Raw genomic sequence first — 20956 nt, forward strand, 5'->3', positions numbered from 1 at the left:
TTGACATTATACCAATTATACTATCAGCTACAGGAGTCATACCACACAATATCCACCAGTACATCAATGCAATACAGCTACATCCAAACATATATATACAACTACAGAAATCTATAATTATTGATACATGTTCAATTACCCAAAAGTTCCTAAATGCAATGTAACATATACCGGACAGTTAAAGGGAAGTCACGCTTGATCAAGGTCCATGTCACTTTCCATTTTTAACCAGACATAACATCTGAGAAAGGAAAGAAATAATAATAAAAGTGTCTGCACATGGTTTACAGAATTGATAGCTAGAAAAGTAAAGACACGTCTCTAGCATCAAAAAGCTGGTAGACCTCAGAACCTTTCAGAATATTGAATATTTTGCCCATAATATTTAATAGTCTAGCTTCTTCACAAAGCTTTTGCAACACAGATGAATTTTTATTCTATTCTATTTCTGATAGTGTCTTTTCCCAAAAAATAAATTTTTCTAGTGTGTATGTTTCTCTTTGTGACAATAATGTTTACTGTCTTGCTAGCAACAAACTGATTAACATAATTTGTGATATTGTCCACCTAATGGTACAGTGCCACATAACCTCACTTCAAGTGACACTGCAGAGAAATATGGAATTTAGTTCAAGATCGTTGTTATTGTTGTTGTGGTTCCGATATGAAGAGTGGTTTGATGCAGCTCTCCATGCCAGTGTGCCTTGTACAAGCCTCTACATCTGTGCTAAACTGCTGCAGCCTACATCCTCTTGAAATTACTTACTGTACTCCAGTATTTTTACCCTCCACAGTTCTCTCCATTACCAAGTTGACAAGTACTTCCACTTTAGGTTATGTACTAAACCAGCTGATCCTTTTTTCTCCAGTCCAGTTCAGTCCATCTCATTAGTTATTTGATCTACTTTTCAACATTCAGTTTTCACTGTAGGTTTTATTCTCTTGTTGGGGGAATTGTTATCATCTATGTTCCACTTCTATACAAGGCTGCTCTCCACACAAGTACCTTGATAACTGACTTCCTAACACTTAAATTTATATTCAATGTTAACCCATTTCTATTTTTCAGAGATGCTTTTCTTGCTATTGCCAATCTATATTTCATATGCTCTCTTCTTCTTCCATTTTCAGTCATTTTTTCACCCAAACAGCAAACTCATCTATTCCTTTTAGTTTCTCATTTCTTAAACTAATTCTCTCAATGTAACATGATGTAAGGTGATTACATGCTATTACCATTGTTTTACTTTTGTTTGTGTTCATATTATAAACTCTTTTCAATTAATAACCATTCCATTCAACTGCTCTTCCAACTCCATTGCCATCTCTAGCAGAAATACAATGTCACCAGCAAATCCCAAAGTTTTTATTTCTTCTCCCTTAATTTTCATTCCCTTTCCGAATTTCTCTCTGTTTTCCTTAACAGTTTGCTCAGTGTTTAGACTGAATAATGCCAGGAGCAGGCTACCACCCTGCTTAAATCCCTTGTCAATTCCTGCTTCTCTTTCACATCTACAGACTCCTAATTGCAGTCTGGTTTCTGTACAAGTTATGGATAACCTTTTTCTCCCTGTATTTTACACCCTGATACCTGCAGAACTTCAAAGCATGTATTACAGATATCATCATCAAAAGCTAATGCTATAAATATTGATTTGCCTTTCTTCAGTCATAGGGTCAGTATGGCCTTGCATCTTCCTACATTTCCCAGGATCCAAACCGATTTTCCCTGAGCCCAAGATTATGTTGTCAATTGTTTCTTGTGTTCCTACATTTCTCTGGAATCCAAATTCGTTTTTCCTGATCCCTATATTATACCATTAATTTTCTTAATTATATGGCAAGCACGATCAACATATTGACACAAACTCTGGTGATTTATAATTTTGTGTCTCCCAGCTCTCCTCAGGTATGAGCATAAAATATTTTAACCACCAGGATTCAAACTGGCTGTCTCTGAGTCAAGGGCCATTGTAAAAGTGTGTGTTAGTGACCATAGCTACTGAGACAGGTTTCCAAAAAGTCATCAGAGGTAGGATCCATCATGAAATCTAATGTCATTCCATGTTAAGTGGTATGAGAAGGTGATCAGATGTCATATGCTGTGGTGGGAAGGGCAACAAGAACAGTAAACTCATAAAATGGTCATATTAGAATAGTCTATTATCAAGTAAAAGAAGGATCATAAAGGGCTGCAATCAGGATGAGAATAGAAACCTTGGTGACTGTGAAAGATTGTGGTAGTTAGCAGGAAAGAAGAAGGCAAAAAGAACTGATTGGCTTAGGAGCCATTTAACGAAGGAGAAAGAGAGGAAGAGAAGGGCTAGAAGAATACCACTAAGTAAAATGACATCATGAAATTTATAACATGCATAACATAACAACAATGATTATGTGAACAAATATTGCAGAAAGATGATAAATGATACTGGTGCAAGAAACAAGGAAAGCCAGAGAATAACTGGGATGGATGGAGAGCACAATAGAGACTACTTAGATAAAATAAATTCAGACCAAGCAGCCTGTAGGAATGCATTGTGTGTCTGGTGTCAAACCTGGGTATGAAGTATGAAAAAGCTGATAGCAACATAAATTTGCTCATTGAAACAGGAACAAAATATAAAGTAAAATTAATAGTTTTTATTGATAAGGTACATGATTTCTAAAAAAATGTGGGAAATTACAAATTAGAAGATCATAACACACACACACACACACACACACACACACACACACACACACACACACACACACACACACGCTCACGCGCACTCGCGTGCATGCGCGAGTGTCAAAAAAGTCATTTACAAAATTGTAGAATGTTTAGAGAAGGTACAAATTGAACTGCAATAGTAATTTGGGATTGATATATGTCTCACAGTTTTTCTTTCACTTGGTTTTCTTTATGTGTGAAAATTGATTAATTCCCAAATTAAAGGCATTCTAATACTATTCACTTTTAAAACTTAACTCTTAACCTGTGTGATATCGAGTTTTCTACTATTTTTTACTGCAGTTTTCTTACCATTTAAAGAGAAACAACTATTTATATCTTACCGCATTGTTAAATGTAACTCCCATGTCTCCAATTAGGGACTGCGCTTTCTGCATTGGTGTCTGGAACAGAAACAAAGAATTGCAGGAAATGAAAAACTGAAATTGAAGGACGTGTTTATTATTTCTTTGATAAGAGATGTGTTTAGAAACATAGGTTAGAATAGACATACAATAGTAGATGGATTATTTTGTAGTTTGTAAGCAATATGTAAATGTGGTCTTGTTGACATGCCAAACCGATAGCAGAAGCCTTACTTCATATAACATGGTAGACAAATGGGATTTTGTCCATATCCCTGTGTGCTTATGAACTGGGAGACACCAAAATTGTTTTATTTAATTAAGTCATTCCTTATTACAATTAAATGTTCTGCAAACCTGAGATTCAAACCAACTGTATTAGTTTCTGTACCAAAGCATTGTCCCTGATATTCATAACATTGAACTTCACAGAAAATGAATATGACTAAAGCAGTTAGTAGTCTACAAAACAGGAACTCCCCACACCTATGAACCAGGAACCTTGTCGAAGTGAGATGGCTTATATGCCTCAGCGACACGTAGCTGTACCATAGGTGCAGACACAATTGAAGGGTATCAGTGGAGAAGCCAGAATAAACCATGCTTCTTGAAGTGTTTCAGCAACCTTTTTAGTAGCTGCAGGAACAACAGTCTGGATAATTAACTGAATGATTAATGGAAAATCTCATATGAGATGTGAAACAAATACTAACAAAGAGATAGAGGGGCTGGCCAGTACTTACCTCAGCTCAGTACAGCCGATAGATACACATAAAACACATAAAACAGAACCGAAAATTTACGTTCCTAGCTTTCGGAACAAATGTTCCTTCATCGGGGAGGAGAGAGGGGAAAGAAAGGGAAGAAGGGAAAGGAGATTCAGTTACTCACAACCCAGGTTATGAAGCAACAGGGAAAGGAAAATAGGGAGGGTAGCAAGGATGGAGGCATGGTTGTCAGAGGGAAGCCAAAGATATTCTACTGTAAGTACTGTGCCAGCTTCAAGCCAAAGAGGATGCATACAGAAGTAAAGAGGTATATAGTGTAAAGATAAACACAACTATGTAGGATGAAAAGATGCGTGAATGGCTAAAGAGGAAAGGGAAAGAGAAGAAGACTGAAGAGTAAATGGGATTGAGGTTGTTTAATGTAGGTTCAGTCCAGGGGGATGGCGGGATGAAAGGATGTGTTGGAGTGCAAAGCTGTTACCCAGGATCCCATTCCCTCCATCCAGACTGAGCTGCAAAAAATCCTAAAAATCCAAGGTCCCTCACAAGGCCTCACAATGGCTTCCATAGACTTACTCACTCCACCTGAGCCACGTACCCCTACCTTCTACCTATTACCCAAAATCCACAAAGAGAACCATCCTGGCCATCCCATTGTAGCAGGCTTCAAAGCCCCAACCGAACGTATCTCAGCTCTGGTAGACCAGCACCTCCAACCTATCACCCGCAGACTCCCATCCTACAGAAAAGACACAAACCACTTCCTAGAATGCCTCAAATCCATTCCCACTCCTCTCCCACCTGAAACCTTTCTTGTCACCATAGATGCTACATCCCTTTACACAAACATCCCACATACCCATGGTCTCTCTGCCCTTGAGCACTACCTCTCCCAACACCCACCCGAAGAGCTTCCAAAAACCTAGTTCCTTATCACACTTACCAACTTCATCCTCACCCATAATTACTTCACTTTTGAAGGCCAGACCTACAAACAAATCAGGGGAACGGCCATGGGAACCAGGATGGCTCCGTCCTATGCCAACCTCTTCATGGGCCGCATGGAGGAGGCTTTCCTGAAGACCCAACAGCTGCTTCCCCTGGCCTGGTATAGGTTTATAGATGACATCTTTGTGGTCTGGACTCATGGTGAAGAAACACTCCTTAATTTCCTCCATAACCTCAACTCCTTTTCGAACCTGAATTTCACCTGGTCCTTCTCCAAGCCACCTTCCTGGATGCTGACCTTCATCTTGTTGAAGCTCACATCCACACCTCTGTCCATATCAAACCCACAAACAAACAACAGTACCTTCACTTTGATAGCTGCATCCTTTCCACATCAAACACTCCCTTCCCTACAGCCTAGGTATTCGTGGCAAACGTATCTGCTCCAGTGACGAATCCCTCAACAATTACACCAATAACCTGACCAATGCATTCCTTTCCCGCAACTATCCTGCAGACCTTGTCCACAAACAGATTTCCCAAGCAATACATTCCTCCCCGTCCAACAACAATGTTCCTACCCCCAGACCACACAGAAGCATCCCCCTTGTCACCCAATATTATCCTGGCCTCGAAAACATCAACAAATTACTCCGCCAAGCATATGACTTTCTCAAGTCGACCCCTGAAATGAGATCATCCCTTGACAAAATTCTCCCCACACCACCCACAGTTGCCTTTCGTCGCCCCCCTAACCTCCGTAACATCCTTGTTAAACCCTACCATATTCCCAGACTACCTTCTCTACCCAGCGGTTCCTACCCCTGTAACCGACCCCACTGCAAAACCTGCCCCATGCATCCCCCCACAACCACCTACTCCAGCCCCGCTACTGGTAAAACATACACAATTCAAGGCAGGGCCACGTGTGAAACTACACATGTCATTTATCAACTGACATGCCTGCACTGCACAGCCTTTTACATCGGCATGACAACAACTAAACTGGCTGAGCATGAACGAACACAGACGAACTGTCCGCCTAGGAGATGCCCAATACCCAGTAGCAGAGCATGCCCTCCAGCATAATTCTAGGGACCTAGGAACCTGCTACACCGTATGTGCCATTTGGCTTCTCCCACCCAACACCAGCCCCTCTGAACTGCGGAAATAGGAACTTGCACTCCAACACATCCTTTCATCCCGCCATCCCCCTGGACTGAACCTACGTTAAACTACCTCAATCCCATTTACTCTTCAGTCTTCTTCTCTTTCCCTTTCCTCTTTAGCCATTCATGCATCTTTTCATCCTACATAGTTGTGTTTATCTTTACACTATATACCTCTTTACTTCTGTATGCATCCTCTTTGGTTTGAAGCTGGCACAGTACTTACAGTAGAATATCTTTGGCTTCCCTCTGACAACCATGCCTCCATCCTTGCTACCCTCCCTATTTTCCTTTCCCTGTTGCTTCATAACCTGGGTTGTGAGTAACTGAATCTCCTTTCCCTTCTTCCCTTTCTTTCCCCTCTCTCCTCCCCGATGAAGGAACATTTGTTCTGAAAGCTAGGAACGTAAATTTTCGGTTCTGTTTTATGTGTATCTATCGGCTGTACTGAGCTGAGGTAAGTACTGGCCAGCCCCTCTATCTCTCTGTTAGTATTTGGATAATTAACTGTTAAGACTTGTAATATTAGCCAACATGCTGTGCTGTGAACGGCTGAAAGAAAGGGGAAACTATAGCCATTATATTTTTTTAAGGACATGCAGCTCTCTTGTATGGCTGAATGGTGATGGCATACTCTTGGATAAAATATTCCAGAGGTTAAATACTCTCCCACTCAGCTCTCCAGGTGGGAAGTACTCATGAGGATGTCATCATGAAGGAAAAACAAATTACAGTTTATGGTTCACAGATTGGGATGTTAGATCTTCTAATCCGGTAGATATGGGTATATATGTTAGAGAATTTAAAAAGGGAAATGGATAGGTTGAGCTTTGATGTTGTGGGAATTAATGAAGTGCAGTGGCAGGAAGAACAGGACTTCTGGTCAGTTAGTACAGGGTTATCAACACAAAATCAAATAGGGGTAATGTGAAAGTAGACCTAAAAATCAATAAGAAAACAGGAATGCTGGTAAGCTACTATGAACAGCATAGTGAATGCATTATAATAGCAAAGACAGATACAAAGCCAACACCTGCCGCTGTAGTACAAGTTTATATGCCAACTAGCTGTGCAGATGATGAAGAGATTGAAAAAATATGTGATGAGATATAATACATTATTCAAATAGTTAAGGAAGATGAAAATTTAATTGTGGTGGGGGACTGGAATTTAACAATAGGAACAGGAACAGGAAGAGAAGGAAAATTAGTAGAAGAACAAGGACTGGGAAAAAGGATTGAAAGAGGAAGCTACTTTGCAGAGAGCTATTAACCTTTGCTAACACCTGTTTAAGAATCTCATAAAATAAGGGCATATACACAGAAGAGACCTGTAAACATTAAAAGATTTCACATTGATTATGTGATGGTAAGAAAGAGATTTTGAAATCATATTTTAAATTGTAGGACATTTTCAGGGACAGATTTGGACTCTGTCCATAATTTATTGGTTACGAACTGCAGGTCAAAACTGAAGGAAACGCAAAAAGGTAGGAAATTGAGGAGCTGTGATCTATATACAATGAAAGAACAAGATGTTGTTGAGAGTTTCGGAGATGGCATTAGGCAATGAATGCTCAAAATAAAAGAAAGGAATACAATAGGAAACAGGTTGGTAGCTTTGAAAGATGAAAAACTGAATGCATCAGAGGATCAAATGCATAAAAAGATAAGACCTATTGTACATCCCTGGATAACAACGGAATAGCAAATTGTGGTTTATTCATTTGCTGTTGTGTATCTGCAATCAATTTGATTTGCATACGGGTGATATATACATACTTGTATCCAGCTCAAATTATGAGTTTCTCATGTATGAATTCATCCCCTGAGTAATAGCATTTCAGTATCAGTACCTTCTTTTCAGTAGTCCTAAATTCATCTTCCTTAACTTGTATCTTTTTATATATATATATATATATATATATATATATATATATATATATATATATATATATAAAAAAAAACAAAGATGAGGTGACTTACCGAACAAAAGCGCTGGCAGGTCGATAGACACACAAACAGACACAAACACACACACAAAATTCAAGCTTTCGCAACAAACTGTTGCCTCATCAGGAAAGAGGGAAGGAGAGGGGAAGACGAAAGGAAGTGGGTTTTAAGGGAGAGGGTAAGGAGTCATTCCAATCCCGGGAGCGGAAAGACTTACCTTAGGGGGAAAAAAGGACAGGTATACACTCACACACACGCACATATCCATCCACACATACAGACACAAGCAGACATATTTAAATATGTCTGCTTGTGTCTGTATGTGTGGATGGATATGTGCGTGTGTGTGAGTGTATACCTGTCCTTTTTTCCCCCTAAGGTAAGTCTTTCCGCTCCCGGGATTGGAATGACTCCTTACCCTCTCCCTTAAAACCCACTTCCTTTCGTCTTCCCCTCTCCTTCCCTCTTTCCTGATGAGGCAACAGTTTGTTGCGAAAGCTTGAATTTTGTGTGTGTGTTTGTGTTTGTTTGTGTGTCTATCGACCTGCCAGCGCTGTGTGGATGGATATGTGCGTGTGTGTGAGTGTATACCTGTCCTTTTTTCCCCCTAAGGTAAGTCTTTCCGCTCCCGGGATTGGAATGACTCCTTACCCTCTCCCTTAAAACCCACTTCCTTTCGTCTTCCCCTCTCCTTCCCTCTTTCCTGATGAGGCAACAGTTTGTTGCGAAAGCTTGAATTTTGTGTGTGTGTTTGTGTTTGTTTGTGTGTCTATCGACCTGCCAGCGCTTTTGTTCGGTAAGTCACCTCATCTTTGTTTTTATATATAATTTTTATATATAATTTTTCCCACGTGGAATGTTTCCTTCCATTATATATATATATATATATATATATATATATATATATATATATATATATATATATATATATAGTGGGAAACATTCCACATGGGATATATATATCTAAAAAGAAAGATGCTGTAACTTACCAAACGAAAGTGCTGACATGTTGATAGACACACAAACATACACACAACATTCAAGCTTTCGCAACCAACGGTTGCTTCATTAGGAAAGAGGGAAGAAGCGGGAAAGACAAAAGGATGTGGGTTTTAAGGGAGAGGGTAAGGAGTCATTCCAATCCTGGGAGTGGAAAGACTTACCTTAGGGGGAAAAAAGGACGGGTATACACTCGCACACACACACACACACATATCCATCCGCACATACACAGACACAAGCAGACATTTATAAAGGCAAAGAGTTTGGGCAGAGATGTCAGTCGAGGTGGAAGTACAGAGGCAAAGATGTTTTTGAATGACAGGTGAGGTATGCCGCGACTCTTACCTCACCTGTCATTCAGGTTCTGTGGGGGCTTGGTAACCAGCTACAATGGGGCGGCCGGGATGTTTGGGTTTGTGAATTTTAGGAAGTAGGTAGTGGGGTCAGGAGGTTGATGGAGTCAGGTGAAAGGTTTTGTAGGAGGCTTAAGGTTCTTAGGATTCCTTGAAGCTCCACCTGGACATCAGGAATGGGATTACCTTGGCATTTGTGCCACATATGTGGGAGGGTGCATGGGACAGGTTTTACACTGGGGGCAGTTACAAAGGTAGGAGCCAGAGGGTAGTGTACTTCCGCCTTGATTGACATCTCTGCCCAAACTCTTTGTATTTACATATTTCTGCCTGTGTTTGTACATGTGCAGATGGATGTGTGTGTGTGTGTGTGTGTGTGTGTGTGTGCGCGCGCGAGTGTATACCTGTCCTTTTTTCTTGTTTTCCCCCTAAGGTAAGTCTTTCTGCCCCCGGGATTGGAATGACTCCTTACCCTCTCCTGTAAAACCCACATCCTTTCGTCTTTCCTCTCCTTTCCTCTTTCCTGATGAAGCAACCTTGGGTTGCGAAAGGTTGAAATTTTGTGTGTGTGTTTTTTATTGTGTCTTTCTACCAGTGCTTTCTCGTTTGGTAAGTCACAGCATCTTTGTTTTTTATATATATTTTTCTCACGTGGAATGTTTCCCTCTATTATACATATATAAATCGAACCATTCATGTATGGATCACAGAAAGAATGGTTGTTTAAATGCCTCTGAGAGTGCTGCAATTAATCTAATATTGTCCTCACTGTCCTACAGGGTTGTTATGTAGAGGTCCAGTCCTTGGAACTTTGTAAGCAGGCTTTCTCAGGATAGTTTATGTCTATCTTCAAGAGTCTTCTCCAGTTCAGTATCCTCAGCTCCTCATCGTCTCTGTGACCCTCTCCCAAGGCACAAACAAAGCTGTGACCATTCATGCTACCCATTTGATAAATAACCAGAAAAGTTTTATAAAAATAGTAAACTTTGACAAAGTCTGTGTTTCTTTGTTATTTTTTAGTGGTGTCTATCAGCTGGGGTTGGCACACCTGACTCTTGAACATGTTGGTTAAAATTGGTGAAACAAGATGGTGGGAACCGGCAAGGGTCCCACTAGCAGTAGAGCGTCATTACATTTCTATTAGCTGAAGGGTTGAAACCAATGAAAATTCCCTGTTGGATGGCAGTGAAATATGGTGAAAGTTGTTTGAGTCAAACACAAATGTACAAGTGGCCAGATAAGTTCAAACCGGGTGTAAAAAGTGTTGAAGATTCACCATGCTCAGGACGCTTCCTCTGTGCAGTTATGGAGAACAAAATTGTGAGAGTTGATGAGTTGATATGGGAAAACTTGTGTAATTATGGTAAACGATATTGTGGTACTGATGACATTAGTGTCAGATCAGCCTGCCATATTGTTCATGATGTACTGGTGTTCAAGAAATTGTTTGTGAGGTAGGTTACAAAACATCAGAAATGAAGGAAAGATGCATGGATGTGTGCAGGGAGACCTGAAATTCATCTACTTGCTCCAATATTCCCTGGATCTGGGACCTTCAGATTATCGCATTTTTAATCCACTGAAAGAAGCTCTTTGTGGCTCAAGATTTGCTGCCGATGAGGAAGTGCAGGCAGTGGTGCATAACTGGTTACGCAAATGCCCCCAAGACTTCTTTGCACATGGAATTGAGAAGTGGGTCGACACCCGCATACATCCGTAGAACTTGAGGGGGATTATGTTGAAAAATAAATAAATTGTATTCCGTTCTCATTATAGGTCTTTTGATAAAAATCAGGTTTTTATTAAAGGACCCTTGTACATCTCATATTGCATGTGAGTCATATTTAGTACCAACCCCACACACTCAAACAGTATTCAAGGATGGGTCACTTGAGTGATTTATAAGCAATCTCCTTTGTAGCCTGATAGCATTTCCCCAGTAGTTTACCAATAAACCAAAGTCTACCACCTGCTCTATCCACAACTGACACTACATGCATGTCCCATACCATATTCCTAACAAATTATAAACTGTTACACCCAGGTAACTGTATGAGTTAACAGCTTCCAACTGTGACTCACTGATATTATAGCCATAGGACACTGCATTTTTTTCATTATGTGAAGTGCACAAATTTACATTTCTGATTTAAAGCAAGTTCCCAATTTTTATACCACTTTCAAATCTTATCAAGACCTGACAGAATAGTTATGCAGCTTTTTTTGGACATTCATTTCAGATAGCTGCATCATCTGCAAGAAATTTGAGGTTACTATTAATGTTATCTGCAAGATCATTAATATACAACATGAACAGCAAGGATACTGATGTACTTCCCTGGGGCACACCCAAGCTGTTCATGACTTTCCATACAAGATAACTTGCTGCATCCTCTCTACCAAAAAAATCCTCAATGCTGATACAAATTTTGCTTGATATCCCATATGATTGGCTTTCGATGGTAAGTGTAGATGTGGTACTCAGTCACATGCTTTTCAAAAATCAAAAAATACTGCATCTGCTTGATTTCTTTGACCCAAGGGTTGCAGTATATCATGTGAGAAAAGTGCGAGTTGTGTTCAGGTGATTGATGTTTTCAGAACTGTTGCTGGTTACATGGAGGAGGTCATTCTGTTTGAGATGCATTATGTCTGATCACAGAATATGTTCTAAGATTCTACAATAACCTAGTATGCAATATATCCAATCAGTACTCACCATTGATCCATTCATTGCATTTAAACATATTTAATTCATTCTTAATCTCATAGTATTGTTGAACTAGTCAGAGACAATGGAGGGTTCCTGTATATTCCAAAATCAAAGTAGGGTCAAGACCAACTGGCTAGTTAATAGTCTGTTGAATAGTTGTTTGAATGATGTGCCATAATAGTGGATCTGAAAATATACAATTTGGTATTACTGACAATCTTAAGGCTGCTTTGATGAGGTAACATTTCCAGCCAAACTCTAGCACTCCAGGCAGCCCATTCACATGATGACATGTGGCCTGTATAGTTAGCTGCTGTGCTTCACTGGAGTTCATGTGAAAGTAAGGTTTCACACTTGTGTTCACTTCCTATGCTTGCTCACAGTCCAGCAAATGACAAGGGTTGCTCTACTGAAAATGCCATTTACACATTCACTCACCATATTTTACAACCATAAAATAATAAAATGGTGCTGGTTGGTATTTTCTGCAATCTCTGTAAAGCATTTGCCATTGTGAATCACAGATAAATTGGCATTTCACAGGATTGATGGTATACCCGACCAATGGATAATGTCACATGCAACCAAAAGAATGCAGAAAGTTGTTGTACTTAGTAATTCATGCAACATAGTCCAGGGGCATAATTCTGACTAGAGAGAAATCATGTTCCTCACGGTTAAATCTCAGATCCACTACTGAACCTCAAATATGTAAATAATCAATCAGAATTGACTCTTTTTGCAGATGCCACTAGTATTGTAACCAGTCCAAGTGCATGTATGGAAACAAAAGAAATGGTAAACAAAGTTCTTAAAAGTATCATTGACTGGTTTTCTGGGAATGATCTCACCCTAAATTTTAAAAAGACATAAGTTATTCAGTTCTGCACATGTAGAGGTACTACACCAGTGGTAAAAATAACAAATGCTGAGGAAATAATAAATAAGGTGGAAACTTCAAAATTCTTATGGGTCAATATTGATGAGAAATTAAATTGGAAAAACACATTTGGAACTCCTATAAACAACTTAGTTCATCAACATTTGTGCCTAGAATCATTGCAAATCTTGGGGAGAGACATAAGAGACACAACAGTAAATAACATATTTTGCATATTTTCATTCGATAATGTCATACGAAATAATGTTCTGGGCAACTTATCTTTAAAAAAGAAAGTCTGCATTTCCTAAAAAAGACACTGTAAGAATAATATGTTGTGCTCACCCATGATCATCTTGTAGGCATCTGTTTAAGAAGTATATTAATTCCCTCATGACGTTTGTTGTAAATAATCAAATACAGTTCAAAAAGAACACTGAAGTACATAATTACAACACCAGAAGGAAAAATGACATTCTTTACTCCACAAAAGGTTGTCTTTAGGACAAAAAGAGGTGCACAATATTGCAACAAAAATTTTTGATCACTTACCTAGTGATACAAAATGTCTGATAGACAGCAAAGTTGAATTTGATAGCAAACTGAGAAAGTTTCTCCTTTAGAACTCCTTCTATTTTTTAGAAGAATTTCTATCATTGTAATGTGTCCACATCATTAGGACCCATCCTGAAAAATGTTCCATGGAACGTAACTAACTAACTAAGTGAGAGAAGTTCTACCATGTCTTTTGTGCCCATTCTTGAAATCCAATTCCTTGGAAGATTTTTGTTGTGGTCCTGCAAGGTCTGGTGCGATCTAGCCCAGTTCCCCCTTCCTGTATAAGCAATTGGCTTACAAAGTGAAGTGAACAGATTTAGTGCAGTGAAGCTTAGTGAGGGCCAGAAGTACCAAGCAACTTATGTTACCATTTCCTTACTGGCCACTCCTTTACTCTTTGACCACAAAGTGTGCCCAGAAATGAGTTTCTTTCATCCAACAGCCAAGTCTGTTTTTGTCCTGGTTCCCCCTTTTTGTGTGCATATATTTCACCTTTAAATGTTCTTCCAACAGTATCATATAGTAATGTCCCCCACTCTCCCCCCTTCCTTTGGTATTTGTTCATTTAAATTGCCAAATGTTGTCACACCAGATACTGGAGAATGCTAGTAGCTTTCCCTGCTCAAAGATTCCAGCATGAGTGAGGGCTCCTCCTAATCCCAAAATCTAAATTCATTGCATTTTGTTATAATAGTCAGTCTTTATGAATAAAAATCATGTAAACCCGCTAACATATTTCCTTTTATACATTCTGTTAATAGTCATATATTCTTGCCAATTTTATGTAGGCTTGGAAACTTGCAAGCCGTTAATGATGAAGTAGGAAACATTAAGCTGCCCCTCAGTACTCAATGTGTGCATACAGACCTTATTATTTATCCAAATTTAATCCTAAGAATTTGACTGAGTCAACTTCTTGTAAATAATCTTGTTGTAAATAATCTTAATCTGCTCACATTTTGAATGTTTGGTTTTGAACTGCTTCAAGTGAGTCTTAGATTTGTTTAGATTCAATCTATTCAGCTGAAACCAAATTATAAGGGCCAGTTGGTACTTATCAGTGACTTTGGACTATTTTCTAAATTCTGATTTTCAACTAACACATTGGCATTGTCTGTGAACAGAACTGATGGATAGTTGATATTTAATGGTAAATAATTAACACTGAATGGAAATACTACTGGGCATAGTATGGAGCCTTGTAGGGTACTCTGAGGTATTATCAGGCCCAGATCTTGTGGGGGAACTGGGACATCTACCCCAGGTGGAAATTTCAGGTAGCACCAAATTCATATTCTTGAAGAAAAAAATCTAAAACACCTAGCATCCAGTGCACATCAGTCTATTGACTATTCACATGATTTTGAAACAAATCCTTGTTACTTTTGGATATTTTTGAACACATTCTAAGTTCATTTCTGAATGAACCATAAGCTGATTTTTGGTTGCCTGCATAGTGTACCTGATATCTCTGCCATCCGTAGCTCTGTCAGGTCTAGAAATAAAAAACTTTCCTGCAGACAAAAGGGGATGGGTCTGTATGAGCTGAGCTGAATAAACCCAATTGGGTGAATGTCAATCACTGTTTGTTTATGTGGTTAATTGGGTGTGCAAATGATCACCATTGTTAGAATTATCAGCAAAATCCATATATTGAGCCTATCAGAGTATAAACAAATTATTAAGAGGAATAATAGCAAAGAGAGATTATATATTAATCTTCTCATTGTATCCAAGAAAATGAAATTACCTGGTTAGTGACCACTTAAGTTTTATTCTCGAAATAGAACAGAAAACCTGTTGTATGAACATGTAATAATGCCTAACGAGAGAAGAAATGCGGGATAACTAAACTGATGATTCTGGTGGGGTTTGTGAGGTTAACCAGAGAATAAGTTTTGACAATGGCAGCAGGAACAGTTACAGAATTAGTGATAACAACATTGTTTGTTAGAATGAGTAAGGAGAAGAAATGGAAACATAACACAAATTATATGGAAGAATATGATGATTCTGAATTTATAAAAAAAAATTTCATACTGCTACTTTTCTGTCTTGTGCTTGAGAACTGGAATGAATGAATGAAATGTGAAACTATTTCTTAACGTAAAACTTTTTGCTTTTAATAGGCCTAAAAGGCATTTGACATTGGTACTTTGTGAATTATATTCTGTTGTGTTATTTATGTAAATGAGGTAGATAAAAATGACCATTTGTGCCAAAACAGTCTTGCTTATTTGGCATGTGTTACAATTGCTACAATATTAGAAAGGCCTATTTCATTTTATCTACCACACAGTGACAAGGCCTATTTCATTTTATCTAGCAGAGAGTGACTAATCGAGGAACCACACCAGCCTTGTGTACCTTACATATTAACAACTTTTTCAGTATTAGACAACGACATTTTGATTGTGTAGCAAAATGTTTGATGAACTTTGATGAGGTAACAGATTCTTTTGAAGAAAGGAAAGCATGCCATGCAAAGCCATAACAATACAAGAGAAAAAAAAATGCTAGGACCTAAGGGTTGAAGAAATGTGTACTGTCTTGCTTATTGCTTGTCTTCACTGGTTTTATGTTTTCTATATTTAATTTTATGTCACACAAAAGAGAAAATTGTTAGCTATGGGCAATAAAGAGTGCAAATTTTCTGAAGAGTTCTTGTTCTCCCATTTACAAATAATCCCATGCAGTATTAATTTTGTGTGTGTGTGTGTGTGTGTGTGTGTGTGTGTGTGTGTGTTTTTTTTTTTTTTTTTTTTTTTTTTTAGTGGGGTACGATGTCAAACTGGCCAACTGGTAGCAGGAGAGCACCACAGGACATTTTAATTTCCACTGTCCTGAATATAGGTCTGATGGCTTCCATTACAAAGTATACATGCTTGAATTCCACAGAGTGAAATACAGTGACATGCTGTGTGCAGAGGCATGTGGATTGCATTTAAGACTAAATAACATGTCTTACATTTCCTCGAGCATATGTGTTTTATATATATATCTGACCTTTGACAAGGACGTGCACTACAAAATTACCATATTTTTGAAAAATCAAGTTTTTTAAAAATTTTTGATGTCCTGTCTCCAATGCTTGAGGGGGAGGGGAGCACTATGTTTGCACCAGTTTTGAAATATGATAGATCCAGGGCTGAGTAACATTTTCCAGTCAGAATATTAAGAGCACTGTTGGCAAGCCAGTACTACGAAAACGAGGGAAACTTGAATGGTGGAACAATTACATAGAAGAGCTATACAAGGGAAATGAACTTAAAGGCAATGGTCTAGAAAGGGAAGAAAGAAACAGAAGTAGATGAAGATGTGATGGAAGACAGGATACTGCTAGAAAATTTGTCACAGCATTGAATGACCTATGCTACAACACCACCACCCTGGGAGTACACAACATTTCCTCAGAATTACTGAGATCCTTGATAGAGCCAACCATGACAAAACTATTTTACCTGGCGTACAATATATATAAGACAGGCAAAATACCATCAGGCTTCAAGATCAATCTATTACTTCCAATTCCAAAGAAGGCAGGTGCTCGATCTGTACAAGATACTACATTACACAAAATATTGCATGACATTTATTTATTTATTTTTGTGGGGGGGTTGGAGAAATTACCCACTTACTGTATCCAAAAATTCATCTAATGAGTAGAAGGAGTTGCCATTAAGAAATTCTTTTAATTTCCTTTTAAATCTGTCAGACTTTTGATGCTATTTGGTAAGTGACCAAAGACTTTTGTGGCAGCATAATTTACGCCCTTCTGAGCCAAAGTTAGATTTAACCTTGAGTAGTGAAGATCATCCTTTCTCCTAGTGTTGTAGCCATGTACACTGCTATTACTTTTGAACTCGTTCGGATTGTTAATAGCAAATTTCATAAGTGAATATATATATATTGTGAGGCTACAGTGAAGATCTCTAGCTCTTTAAATAAGTGTATACAGGATGATCTTGGATGAGCTCCAGCAATTATTCTGATTACACGCTTTTGTGCAATGAACACTCTTTTACTCAATAATGAGTTACTCCAGAATATGATGCCATACGAAAGCAGAGGATGAAAATAGGCATGGTAAGCTAATTTACTGAGATGTATATTGCCAAAATTTGCAATGACCCTAAAAGCATAAATAGCTGAACTCAAACGTTTCAGCAGATCTTCAGTGTGTTTTTCCCAGTTCAACCCCTCATCAATGCATACACCTAGAAATTTTGAATATTCTACCTTAGCTACTGATTTCTGATTGAAGTCTATATTTATTAATGGTGTCATTCCATTTACTGTGTGGAACTGTGTGTACTGTGTTTTGTCAAAGTTTAATGAGAGCCCAATTGCAGAGAACCACTTAATGATTTTCTGGAAAACATAGTTTACAATTTCACCAGTTAATTCTTGTCCGTTGGGTGTGATAGCTATCTGTACTTGTATCATCGGCAAAAAGTACTAGCTTTGCATCTTCGTGAATATAGAATGGCAAGTCACTAATATATATTAAGAACAGCAGAGGACCCAAGACCGAACCTTGCGGCACCCCTTTCTTGATTGTTCCCCAGTTTGAGAAATCGGCAATTTTTTGCATATTATGTGAACTGCTTATTTCACTTTTCTGCACTCTTCCAGTTAGGTATGATTTAAACCAGCTGAGCGCTGTCTAGAAGTATTCCATGATTTACACAATCAAAAGCCTTTGAGAGATCACAAAAAATCCCAGCAGATGACTTCCGGTCACTCAGAGCATTTAATATTTCATTAGTGAAAGTATATATAGCATTTTCTGTTGAAAAACCTTTCCAGAAACCAAACTGACATTTTGTTAAAACTTTATTTTTACAAAGGTGTGAAGCTGCTCTACAATACATTACTTTTTCAAGAATTTTGGATAAGGCAGTCAGAAGAGAGATTGGGCGGTAGTTGTTGACATCAGATGTATTCCCTTTTTTGTGCAGTGGTTTAACAATGGCATACTTCAGTCTATCTGAAAAAATACCCTGCTTCAGAGAGCTATTACATATGTGGCTAAGTATCCCACTTATATCTTGGGAACAAGCTTTTATTATCCTGCTGAAAATGCCATCAATTCCATGTGAGCTTTTATTCTTGAGAGAGTTTATTATCTTCCTAATTTCAGAAGGAGAGGTGGGTGGAATTTCAGTTGTATCAAATGGTGTGTGTAAGAGTCAAAGGACGTGGAACGGAAGCAGTAGTTGAGAGAGTAAAGAAAGTAGTGATGCAGGATTTTATCTCATTTCCAATGTTGTTCATTCTGTACATTCAGAAAGTAGTGAAGGAATTATAGTCCTGAGAGAAAAAATAAGAAACTTTGAAGTTTTGCTGATGACACTGTAATTCTATTAGAGACGGCAGAGGACTTAGAAAAACTGTTAAATAGAACAGATAGTGTCTTGAGAAGAAGACAGAAGATGAACATCAACGAAAGTAAAACATCGGTAATGGAATGCAGCTGAATTAAATCAGGTGATACTGTTGTGATTAGGCTAAGAAATTAGTCATTAAGAGTAGCAGACGAGTTTTACTATTTTGGCAGTAAAAGAAATGATATAGCCAATGTAAAGAAGATAGCAAGAAAATAATTTTTGAAAAAAGAGGAATTTGTTAACATGTAATATATATTTAAGTGTTAGGAAGTCCTTTCTGAAGGTATTTGTCTGAACTGAAGCCTTGTTTAAAAGCAAAACATGGATGATAAGCAGTTCACACAAGAAGAGGGTAGAAGCTCTTGAAATATGGTACTACGAAATAATGTTTAAGATTCCATTAGTGTATCAAGCAAATAATGAGGAATCACTAAACCAAATTGGAGAAGAAGCAATTTATGGCACAACCTGTTTAAAAGAAGGGAGCATTTGAGAGGGCACATCTTAAGACATACAGGAATTGTCAGTTGATGGACAGTAGTGTGAGGGAAAAGTTGTAGAGGGAGACTAAGAGATGAATACAGTAAGCAGATTCAGATGGATGTAGGTTGCAGTAGTTATTCAGAGATGAAGAGACTTGCATAAGACAGATTAGCATAGAGACTGCATCAAACTTGTCTTCAGACTGAAGATCATGGCAACAAAAACAACAACAACAACAACAAAACAGTAATATTTTTATCTTTTGAAGCACCAGAAGTCACATGCATTGATGAAAATATGACATCCATAGTGCTACATCATTACAGCAGATCTAGGACATCAAAGTGAGATGATATGGCTATTCTTACTGGGAGCTGCTTAACTAGCAAAATAAGAAAACTGAAAATAAATTTGCAGATAGCAGTATTTTGTCTTTAAGGTGTATGTATGCAGTGTAACTTGTTTGGGCATACTGCATCATGCACAGAATTGGTGCCTCTAATCTGTTATATGTGTCACCGGTATGGCCATTTTGAAAGGCACTGCAGAGAGTCTAGGTGGCTCGTGATATAACATAAAGAGTAGTTTGTTATGATTTTTTTGGAGTTGTGATTTCTTTTTGTATTATTGTGTGTAATGGAGAGTTCGAGTGTCACAATGACAGAGTCAGAGACATAAGATTTTCTGAAGCCAGAAGCAGCACAAGCATTGTTAGAAAAGGTAGCACAGCTGGCAATGGATAATATGCAGTTACAAGGGCAGCTGAGAGCTGGTGACAAGCAGTTAGCATTGCTTCAGACACCACAGTATGAGGTGCATCCAGCTGCTGCAAGATTTGTCCCCATTTTTTGGAAAATTGTCATAGGATGTGCAGTCTTTCTTAGAGGAACTTCAGATACCGGCACAGATGGGTGGTTGGACTGCTAGCCAGTTGTGGGTAGCAAAACTGTGACTAATGGGAGAAATAAAAACATATTTAAAGTATACAGAGGCATTAAAGAATGCAACAAACTTTGAACAGTTTGAGAAGGGGCTTTTGTAAAGAGGCAAAATACAGGACAGTGTGAGGTATATTGGGGAGCAGTTGAGCATTATTATGAAGAGAAATGGTGAAAATGTGGAAGATTTCACAGACAGGATAAGGGAAGCTAATGGACACATGTATGCACGTATGAGTTGGTGCAGAGTGATGTTCAGTCTGGAACCACGCGACCGCTACGGTCGCGGGTTCGAATCCTGTCTCGGGCATGGATGTGTGTGGTATCCTTAGGTTATTGATTGGCAACTCCATAGTGTCCTGTGCACTACGACCAGATAATAGGTATACTTGAAAGGAGAGACAGCATTGGTCGTATATTTTTGTTTATTATCGCAAAATCGATTTTCGGTCACTTAGTGACCATCTTCAGTGCTGTAATGTATAACTTAAATTAGTAAGCACTGGTGTCAATAAGCTTACGGCGATCACGTAGTCTATGTGATCGCCGTAAGCTTATTGACACCAGTGCTTACTAATTTAAGTTATATATTACAGCACTGAAGATGGTCACTAAGTGACCGAAAATCGATTTTGCGATAATAAACAAAAATATACGACCAATGCTGTCTCTCCTTTCAAGTATATCCTTAGGTTAGTTAGGTTTAAGTAGTTCTAAGTTCTAGGGGACTGAAGAACTCAGATGTTAAGACCCATAGTGGTCAG

The 20956-nt window shown here is 38.4% G+C and overlaps 1 protein-coding gene across 1 annotated transcript in view; it reads right to left on the reverse strand.

Moving 5' to 3' along the window:
• Positions 1 to 20956, reverse strand: part of LOC124595777 (N-acetylglucosamine-6-sulfatase-like) — a 107018-nt gene that overhangs the window by 52912 nt on the left and 33150 nt on the right. The window contains exon 2 of the mRNA XM_047134663.1: positions 3058 to 3117. Within this exon, the coding sequence (XP_046990619.1) occupies positions 3058 to 3117 (60 nt within the window). The remainder of the gene's footprint in view (positions 1 to 3057; positions 3118 to 20956) is intronic.

The sequence above is a fragment of the Schistocerca americana genome, chromosome 2, assembly GCF_021461395.2.
Source record: "Schistocerca americana isolate TAMUIC-IGC-003095 chromosome 2, iqSchAmer2.1, whole genome shotgun sequence".
Classification (NCBI taxonomy): Eukaryota; Metazoa; Arthropoda; class Insecta; order Orthoptera; family Acrididae; genus Schistocerca; species Schistocerca americana.